General features: G+C 35.7%; 1 protein-coding gene across 1 annotated transcript in view; it reads left to right on the top strand.

The window, feature by feature from the left end:
- The window catches only part of LOC5564328 (tubulin glycylase 3B), a 21,697-nt gene extending 14,087 nt beyond the window's left edge, over positions 1-7,610 (top strand). The window contains exons 2-3 of the mRNA XM_001648605.2: positions 6,536-7,057; positions 7,123-7,610. Coding sequence (XP_001648655.2) covers positions 6,536-7,057; positions 7,123-7,454 — 854 coding nt within the window. The 3' untranslated portion in view covers positions 7,455-7,610. The remainder of the gene's footprint in view (positions 1-6,535; positions 7,058-7,122) is intronic.
- Positions 7,611-11,183: the final 3,573 nt, after the last annotated feature.

The raw sequence follows: 11,183 nt of genomic DNA on the forward strand, positions 1-11,183 counted from the left end.
CAGGGGCACAAAACCACGGCACCCTTTTTACTCGACCTGACCCAGTGACCCATGGAAATAACTCCAGCCATAGGAACATTTCCGAAATCCTCTGGCCACTTTAAGAAACTAGATATGTGAGCCAGTAAACTGAGAAAATATTATTTGAATCCGTTTAGTATTCGCTGAGGGGTGAGGGTTTTATTATTTTTGCTTTCACTCAGGCCTATACGGGTTAATTATGAAAGAATATTCTAGTAAAGTTTCTTTTCCATATTTTTCGCTCAAATAAAACAAATTTTATAAATTGATTTGTTGATTTTAGATGTGAATATTGTAATTTTCGGTCGAGCTTTCATTACATGCAACAAAATTAGAATAAAAGATTATTCAATTTTGTATGTAAGGGCTCTGCTTAGTCTATCGTAAGGATGCTTTGAGATATATTAGTTTTTGCATAAATGTTTGAAATTTTGCCCATAGTAGGGCAAAAGTTCGAGCCCTTTCTTATCCCATGAAAATACTTGCTAATTGCATAACACCTACATAGTACCTTTAAATTTAGCTCAGTGGTTCTCAACCTTTTCGGAGCCACGACTCCCTTTGAAGCTTCACAAACGTCTCACGGACCCCTAAATATGGATGTTCTTAAAATCAATGTTTATGGAAATACCGAATCTCTTCAATAATTTACCCTTCCAGTCGTCACGCGGTTGACCATTGCCAGAAGCACCAAGCTGTGGCTGTGAACGAAAACTATTTTCTGATCTGATGTACTAGACAGGAACTCCTACAAATCATGTCTGTAATCCACAACAAGTCTTAATGGAGAAATCGTCATTACAAGAATCCTGCTGTAATCTTTTGGAATTGACTATGAATTGAGTCAAGAACTTTCATAAGGCATCTTGACAAAATTCAACAATTCATGCAGGGCAAGAATGATAAACCACTGTGGGGTTTTTCACCATCCAATGGTCTGAAACAAAACACTAAGCTGCTTTTATGTACGGTTCAGAATTAAGTAAAGAACTTTGACACTTCCCGGATCCACTTTGACAGGTGGAATTTTCTCGGCTGAAATGTCTGAAACATGGTAATAAGAAGCGCTTGGAAACAACGCATATTGTGATCAGTAGTTTGAAACAAATCCTGTCAAAGTGAATCAGGAGTGCAAAGAATAAAATACTTCACATGGAATATCTCCGAATTTTGCTAATAAATCGCCAAAAATATTCCCAGGAGTTAATTGCAGATTTCACATGTTCCTTACAAGCCGTAGGGAGAATTATCAAAAAATCGTCAGGAAATCTCCGAAAACCTTGGATCTCGTCAGTAAGCTCGCAAAATCTACTAAGGAGTAATCTTCACATATTCCTGAAATTTTTTTAGTTTTCAATTTTCAAGATCACACTGGATAGAATTTGCATGGCTGTGTATTGACATGCCCTTAACTGACAGGATCATATTGATGATATTTTTCAGTATTTTCACAGTTCAAAGGAACTGTAAGGGGTTGCGACTGGAAATTGAAACATAAATAGGAACAAAATAGGTTTCAGACAGATCATATATTTGCAACTCGGTAAAAATGTTCTCTTGAAACCAAGCTGCATTAAGGCCCAAGTAAAAATGAAGCAAATGTCAAAAGTGATAAGCAGTTAAAATCGACAAATCGAAAAAATAAGAATACACAGCTGTTTTACTTGAAAAATAAAGAAATATTTTTCTTTGATTGGTTGATTTAAACGACGAAAACTGTTCTTTCATTTTTGACATTTGTCCCATTTTTACATGGGCCTTTAAGATTCATCACATCAATGATCCAATTGTAAAAAAAAATCGGGCTTTGATACAATTCGATTATATCTCCTAACACACACAAACTATGCAAACATTGTCAACATAATCATAAAACTCGTTATAAAACGTTAGAAACTCGATTTTCAAAACCCGCTTTTTTCCAAATCATTCATTGGTCCACTGCTCAAAACGAGTGAAGATCGGATCTTTCTCCATCAAGATGGCCTACAATCGGAAAATTTCGCAAACTGTCATTGGCCTTAGTAGGGTGAGAGGCCAATGACTTCCTCTCCTTCACTCGTTGGAAAACCAAAGGGACTATCCTTGGGTCACGGCACGCTTACAAAACTTATAAATAGGCCAAAGTCTGCTTGAAAATAAAAAATGGGTAAAACATTTAATCTAATTTTTTTTTCACATTTTTGAAAGTTTTCAGAATAAAATATATTATTACCGTTTTGAAATAGTAAATCGTCAATCAACGAGCAAGGTATTATATAGATTTATTTGAGTACAGAGAATAAGGAATTGAAAATGTGGTGAACAATATTCACAACAAATTTTCTCTGAATCAACGAGAACTGGCCCTTTCGAATTGTTACGCGAGCCTTATTCATCAGTTAGGAGAAACTAGTGATCATTTATAGAGAGATAAGCGGAAGTAAAATGGAATGATTTGGCAACAGGCCAGCGAGCTGATTTTGCTCGGCGTCAAGAATAATATTGTAACACGGACATGACTTCCTCATTGCTAAAAAGTGTATTTTGTTTCGTTATAGATCTCTGAGCTACATATTCAAACTAATAAACAGTCGAAAAAATCAACAACTAAGAATAGCATTGACAAAAATTTAAAAAAGAAAATTATTTCATATTTTTGCTTCATGCAAAATTACTTTTACCGAAATAATTTCAAGCGGATTACATTACTCCTCAAGAAAAGATCAAAACAAACATAACGCATGTTCGTTTGGCTCACACTTTGACAGCTCTCGCTGCTCGATTGGCTCACACTTTGACAGAAATGTCAGCTTCCGCGAATCTCTCTTATAAAGGATTACTAGGAGAAGCGACACCTGCTCTCAATGGCTTCGCGGACCCCCTTAGAACTCTTCACGGCCCCCTAGGGGTCCGCGGACCACCGGTTGAGAAACCCTAAATTTTAGCTAAACATGCCTGATTGTGTGAAAAAAAAATTCACTAAAACTCCACATTTACCTTAGTTTTGCGAAAAACTGCTACTTTTTTAGTATATTTAATCAACCCTAATTTGGGCAAATTTCTCACCCAAATCTAGTGTGTATTTTTATGCAAACATAATTTTACGGTGAGTAAAAGGTTCTTGGCACAAAAGTGTAGATATTTAGTGTTGCAGTCAGCGGTTTTGTGCCCCACACTTGATTCGGTGGGGGAAAAAGTTGGTAAGTACAATCAATTTTGAAACCTTTATAACTAATAATGGGTAAATATGTTGAAACAAATTTGTTCAGCAACATTGTTGCCAATATGTTGGAGGTCCACTGTGCGATAATCATTTTTTATTCAAGTGTTATAGTTTTTCTGGAAAGATTGATTATACCACTAAGGTCACACTTTTGCCCCACCTTACTCTGAAAAAAAAAAATCACACTTTGTTTTTATTTTTATGTTTTGATAGAAAGTCTAAAGGACATTCCAACGAAATTTCATGAGATAATTTATATGGGTATGTTTGACATAACTCTGTCAGTTATTGTGGTGAAATTTTGGTGCAGTTTTCTGCATAACTGAGGAAATGCGTTTAGGAATTTTGTATGGAATTTCCAAAAATTTGGGAATACTCCTCAATTCCTTAGATTTATTGTTTACGTAAACTGAAGCACTTTTATTGGTGAAGTTTTTTTTTTGCAATTATTTCTTTATTGTATGTTCTGCTATAATTGCATGAGGACTTTTTAATTGAATTCCTTGTAAAGATCCATCCGCTCTATGAGAAATTTTCCAAATCCTCCTCAATTTGTGTTCCAAATCCTTCCTCAACATGTTAAATATGCCATAAACTATTGGAATTGATCAAAAAACTGCAGAGATATTAACAAAAATAAATTATTTGCATGCATCGTAGAGAACCTATACTTTAGCACGATTCGATGCTTTTGCTATTCATAGAATATAAGATTACGGCACAATTACGGTTCTAATGACGCATTGATTTGAAATTATGGTAGATCACGGAAACACGGAACATTTAGATATAAAAACAGAATGTAATGCTCGATAGGTTGACTTGATTTCACTCTTGACGTGACCCTTAATTGTTCAACTCTGCCAAAGACGTTCTATCATTCGCATTTCGCAGCGTTTGGTGGCCAATAAGAGCGCAAGTCAATCCAGCCGATGATAGAAGGGATAATGACTGAATAGTCTATGATGACCATGCAAATGCCATGGGAGAGCGATTGTGGATGGGGTTGGGTGTTAGGTAAATGGTATCGACTTGACACAATAATGCTGCAAAATTGAATGAATTAATAAGTTAAACTATTATGATGACATCATCAATGTGGCTTATTTAAACGAAAATTGTAATAAGTTTCTGAGGCAAAGTAGGCCGTCATTGAAATTTGTACGCATCGTTGATGATTGTTGCTAAATCATATCATAAATTCAAATTATGGAAACTTAGCTTGTATTGCACTGACGCATCTGAAAAAGTATCAGCATACTTTTTACATATCAGCGCACATAGTGATGCTTTTCTGGATTAATATGAACTATGAGGACTTAATTACTATGGAGAAATCTTGAAAAATGTTCCGAAAATGTTAGTACTGTAATGTTATGTAGTACAACATTATCATCCCATAGTGAAAACTCATTCTTCAAACCTTAATTATGAGCCACCCTACGGGGCAGTATGAGCCATCTCATTCAATCGAATGATTTTTATTTAAAACAGTATAGAGAAGAGTTAGTGGTAAAGAGTACATTATTGGAAAGGAAATTGTATTAGCTTTGCTTGAAATTATTGATTCTAGCGGTTTATTTTTTAAAGATACATAATACATAGTAAACAGACCATGTTATACTAGTACTAAATTGCGATATTTGGTTCAACGTATTTTCTAGCAAAGTGTTCCACTAGTAATGGTGCATAAAGATGACTATGCAGTAAACAAATAATCTGGTATATTTAGGCAATGCATTTTTATGTTCAAAACATCGTTTGTTTTGTTAGATCTAGGTGGCTCATTTTGCCCCGCCCCTTCATCTTGAAAATAATATATTGTGTTTCAATAATTTTGTTTACAAACAAATGTAATTTCGCTCACGAACTGTTAATTATGATCAGAAAAGTAAATGGATTGGTAAAATTTACCCGAATTATAAATATAATTGTCTTATACTGTCGTGAATCGCAAGTCAGTCCCATCTGTAAAAAGTAGGCATTGAGAAAATGGGCTGTGAAATTTCCAAACTCGTTTTCCATACGAATATTCAAAAAATTTCTGAGAATTGGAACATGTTCAAATTGTGGGCTTCGTGGCCTTGCGGTTAGCGGCGTCAGTCGTTTAGGCGTATTGTACCACGAAGCGTGGGTTCGATTCCCGCTCCAGTCGGTGGAAACTTTTCGTCAAACGAAAAATTCATCACTGGGCCAATGGGTGTTCAGTGTTGTCCGTTGCTTAATGTTCGTGATTGTTCAGTCTGTGCAGCCTTTGGCTGAAGACGGTGTAAATGTCTTTTTTTTTTTAATGAAACTTTCACAATTTACTTTTCACTACGATATCTTTCTGAGAAAAATATAAAGATGATCAAAGTACGGTTCTGTAGTGGGACTGATATGCGATTACTTTTCATTACGGGACAATTTGACTTGCTGTTTTTTTTCGTAATTTTTCCGAACAAATCATATTATCTCATTAGTACAGCTAAAAGAGCATTGGAAGATATGTTGAAAACTGAACTCAACTCAATTTTGACGAAAATGCAGATGAAACTGACTTGCGATTTACGGCAGTATAGGCTTAATTAAAAACTGCCAAAATTATAAGCTTTAAGGACAAATTTGTACATTTTTGTAAATATCTTGGGTGTTCAAACGAATATTCTTATGGTTTTTATTGTGGTGGCTATTTTAGGCTTCCTTTAGCAGATCATAATGACACTAGACATTAAAACACTGTTTTTGAGGTCAAAACCGGGGTGGCTCATATTGCCCCGTATGTTCATATTGCCCCCATTGCCCCTATAGCTTCATATGGAGTTATAGCCCTGCAAACATCTACAAAAAACCCAAACAATATTAGCTCAAAAGATATTTGTTCTTTCAGCAACATGCTTCACTATTGTTTGAGAATGAGTTTTCACTATGGGATGATAAGTTTGCGCTTACATAACAGTAAATACTAACGTGTTTGAAACATGTTTCAAAATTTATACATAGTAATTTCCATATGAACCTACTATGTCTCTGGGCCACCTTTAAATCACTACCGAAAAAGCTGAAAATAAAGTTGAACATAATTCCAGTTTTACAGTTGTTATTGGGGTTTAAAGTTCAATATGGGACCGCACCAACTTCATATTTTGCCACAACATTTTCAAACAAGGTTATAAATTTTTATATGCGTAGTGAAGTTTATATTGAAACATGAATGTTGCGATGAAAAAAGGTGTTGGTTCGAAAATCAATTATGGGCAGTAATGCTCATTCAAATAAAACTGTAATAGCTTCATTATATCAATTGAACAAATTTGTACCTTTTTACAGAGAAACCACTTTTGATCTACAATACGAAATTTGACATTCGTCAATACTTCCTCATCACATTCACCAGCAACCATCTGAAGGTATGGATGTATCGCGACTGCTATCTGCGCTTCAGTTCTCGCGAATTCAACTTGGACGATTTCAACGAATCTATCCACTTGACGAACTACTCGATTCAGAAGCATTATACGGGCACATGCCAAAAGCCGGGTAGTCTCCTTCCTGCTTGCAACATGTGGTCCTGCAAACAATTTCAGCAGTATTTGCAGTCACTAGATAAAGGCTACTACTGGGAGCGAATAATTTATCGCGACATGAAGAAGAACGTTCTATCGGTAGTCGCAGCCAGTCTGGATGGGATGAAAATGGAGCGAAACATGTTCGAATTGTATGGAGCTGATTTCATGGTGACGGAAAATTTTCGAACAATGCTTATTGAAATCAACTCCAGTCCGGATTTGTCGTCATCAACCGAAGTTACCGAAATCATCTGCCCAGCAGTATTGGAAGATCTGGTTAAAGGTGAGCCCTTTATATTATTTTCATATCCCTAAAACGCCTAATAAGTAATACATTTTGTAACACAGTTGTTATTGATAATACCAATGATAAACGAGCAGGAACAGGTCAGTTTGAGTGTATAGATTCGATCGAGATTTCCCGGTTTGCGCCATATGGTTATGGAATGTTGCTAGAGGGTAAGTGTTTAGGACCTAAAAATCGATGCAAAAGCCCGCAACCTCCTGCTGGACCTCCGACGTGCGCGTTAAATAGAACCCGTTGCAAACCAATCAGTAATTCAGCGCAGTCCCAGGCATCCAGCGGCAGCGGCAGTAGCAGCAGCGGTAGTAGTGGCGGTAGCAAGGGTTCAAGTGCAAGCCATTCCGCCGAAAGGCCACGTTCGTTTTTAAATAGATAATATCAAAATTGCCTATCGTTACAAACATTCTTTACACATGTTATACACAGCAGCGTGATGCTTCGTGTTTCGAAATTGTACTAGATAAATGAATAAATCGGAAGAGTATTGAAATTTCTGAAAAATAAAATTATCGTTACCGATTGTCAACTCTAACTCATTGGATCACAATAATGTCTATCGCTTTTTACATTGCCAAGTTACAATGAGAATCCCAGACGAGTCGTTTCTTGCATCTTCCATAAACGACGTGGTTTAATTTTTGGTTATTTTTTGTACGCAAAAAATGCTTTGCGGAGGAAAGAAAGGACCTCAAATGTTGGCTGTTCAACAGGTAGGTATGGGTTAAATTACTTGTATAGTCAACACTGGTGAGTACCGTAATCCGGGGGCAAATTGATCACTATTTTACAACTTTTTGTTGTTTTATCCTTAGGAATTCAAATATTGTCAAATAATTTTCGGCAAAATCAGTACTCAATTGATCTTAATCAGTTTATGTAATCGACTTTTCATAAAATAATATTTAACATATCATAAAAATAGTTTTAATATCAAAAAATAAAATGACACACTGGGGCGAAATTGATCATTATATAACAACGCAGGTTAAAAAATAAAAAATGTCCGTATCTACTAAATTTAGGTCTCCTGTATCTGAAAATGAGGTTAAAATTCTTACAACTCGAGTATTTGTCCATTTTATTGCAAAATAAACTTTGAAAATCTGCCAAATACGCCTAAATGTAGGCAATTTTCCTAGGAATTAGCACATATTTTTAGAATAAACTGCTTTATGAGCAAAAAACGATACTTGCTATGCTGTATGATATCAAAAATGAGTTCAGTAGTTTATACTTAAGCTTACACAACATTTTAAATACTCAAAGTTGATATGTACGCATAGCACCAGTAGATTGTTTAGCACCGACATTTCCAACGGTATTGCTTACACCTTCAAAAATTGTGAATATTTCTATACAAAACTGACCCTAATAAAAATGAAATAGTGCAACATCGTCATTAGACATCCATAAACTAGAAAACATGGAATGTCTTTGGTGCCAACGAAGCTTTTAGCATCCTTCGGAGGAAATGTGTTTTGATACCGACCTGATCAAATTCGCCCACTGATCAATTTGCCCCCGGATTACGGTACCTAGAAAAATCAATTTTAGCGCAGTTTTTGAATAAAAAAAACATTTCTGATAAAAAATAACAGTCATAATTCTGAAAAAAAAAATTAAATTTTATACTATTTTAGAAACGTGAATTGCAAGCTTGCTTAGAGAAATTTATAACATCTAAACATTGTAGTTTTTAACATAAAATGCTTCATGAAACTATATGATATTTTTTTCGCAAGATGTTTCTTCATTAAAAGTTTTTAATTTACTGGATTAGAGCAAGTGGTAACATTTGTTATGTTCTTGACTTTATTGACTAACTTGGGATTCGGATTCAGAAGCGTTTGTAAAAACCCACTAAAGTATAGATCGTGCTGGTTAAAACATTACCTGGTATGCACAATTTTCCCGGTGCTAATTGAAGTTCCCGTATATTTCCCGGTTTTCTCCCGGTCATTCGAAATTCCCGGCTTTTTCCCGGTTTTCCCGATTTCCCGGTGCGTTGGTCACCCTGATATAAGTTAGTTAGTGTTCAGTTACACCAATTAAAATTCATTTTAAACTAGGGGTCATCCAAAAATGACGTCTATAATTTGGGGAAGGGTCTACGAAAGTGTGACAGTATTGACTGATGCGCTGGATATGGGATCGTTCAAATATTACGTAACTCAACAGGGGGAGGGAGGGGGTCTTACATAGTGTTACGGTCCATACAAAAAATAAAAACATCCCATACAAAAGCAATTACGTGGGGGTGGGAGGGGGTCAAAAATTAGCAAATTTTGCGTTACGTAATATTTGAATGAACCTTATGATACACCGCGCGGCTGTTGTATATATAAAGTTTCCAAAAACGCGCATTTGTCCAAAATGCCACGCGGCGAATCGTAACTGCATATTTGTAACATTCGACAAAAGTACTGCCCATACTCGCAATACAGTCCCATAAGGAAAATCATCATGTCGAGAAAAACGCAAATGAACATTATTGCAAAAAAAAAAATCGTTACGCCGCTGCCGGCAGCAGAAAATTTTAGTGGCATCCTTCAACACATTATCATTAGAGTATAAGGAAATGACCAACAACCAAAATATTGTTAATGCGATTATTTTTTATGTACAATTCCAAGATACTTGCAAGTGGGACTCGTTATCCGAGTACTTTTGTCGTCATATTTAAATGTACCCCCATTTCAGTCCCATTACTAGGAACTCGCTTACTTTGTTATCGCGCACCTTGACACATTTGAAGTCAAGTTTACAATAGATTCCAAAGTATTTTTCCTTTTGCTACTATTAGTGTTCACATCTTTTAGTTACAATACTTTTTGTAAAATATTAAACGGTGGATAGTGACAGTCCTGAAGACATTCCTGGATTTGATGAAAGCGTTGCGGCCGGTCGATAGGAAAAGTACTATGGTTCACCTGCAGCACGTTTATATTGGATTTAAAACACAGGTACCCAGACGGGCAAGTATTATTTAGCTTGATTTCGGCAGAGCTATTGGATATGTCTTAGATATCCGTAATGCTGCCTTCTTATTGAATCTATTCATTTTTCAACATTGCATATGGCTAACGCATAGTTTGATCAGTAGACGATACCAGTGCGCTACAGTGGTAATTTGCGTATTCCCAAGTTGGCCCAAAAAGCCATCCGTTCCTTGATGTTGGAGGATGAACTTACCGGAGATTTCGTTGATAATTGGTCAGAGGACGAGAACTGTAGGTTTGACTTGGAGGATGGCTATTTATTTTATTTTTAGGTAAATCTTTCATAAGAATTAACACTTAGATATGTTTTCTATCAGTTACCGCACCATAAGTTATTTAAAGCAATAACAATATTTGCTATGGAATAAAGAAGGTTCAAAACACTGTAATTTGTAGTATTAATTTTTTTATGGATTAAAAATTACGAGCCAAGATAAAAAAAAACATAACAGGAAGAAGTTTGCTTGAATTTCATCGTAAACTACTAGTGGGACTGTTATGCGGGTACTTTCAATATGGGACGCACATGATTTTTTCACATTTTGTCCATACAAAAATACAATTTAAGGTATGATACCTAGAAGTACATTAATAATAAACATGATTCACGAAGAAATCTCAAAAATGATGAAAATTCAAATGGGACTGTTATGCGAGTATGGGCAGAGTAGGCATTGAGTAAAAAGAACACCATGTTTGCAATTTATGGCAGTATGGAAAGAAGCTGAATTTTCTAAAAATTACCAGGAACTCGACAGTGCTTATTTGAAGCTGAAATGTTGTACAGCCGTTATCACATGTTGGGTGAATAGTCAGAAAATAATTCTGCTAGAAATTTTTTTGCTACTACATTGCATAATCTCAATGTGACTGTTATGCGGTTACAATTACCAATGTGACAAAACAACTTGGTATTGTTTTTCGAATTTTTTAGAACAAACTAGATTCTAGTAAGTTGATCGAAAGTACACATCATTTGATGACTCCACGGTATTAACTCGAAACTGTCAAACATGTCGAATGTGACTGATATGCAGTTATGGGCAGCGCGTTTGATGAAATACCGAAATGTTATCTCCCATAAGAATGGGGAAGGCCGCGTGTCC

The sequence above is a fragment of the Aedes aegypti genome, chromosome 2, assembly GCF_002204515.2.
Source record: "Aedes aegypti strain LVP_AGWG chromosome 2, AaegL5.0 Primary Assembly, whole genome shotgun sequence".
In the NCBI taxonomy this organism is placed as follows: Eukaryota; Metazoa; Arthropoda; class Insecta; order Diptera; family Culicidae; genus Aedes; species Aedes aegypti.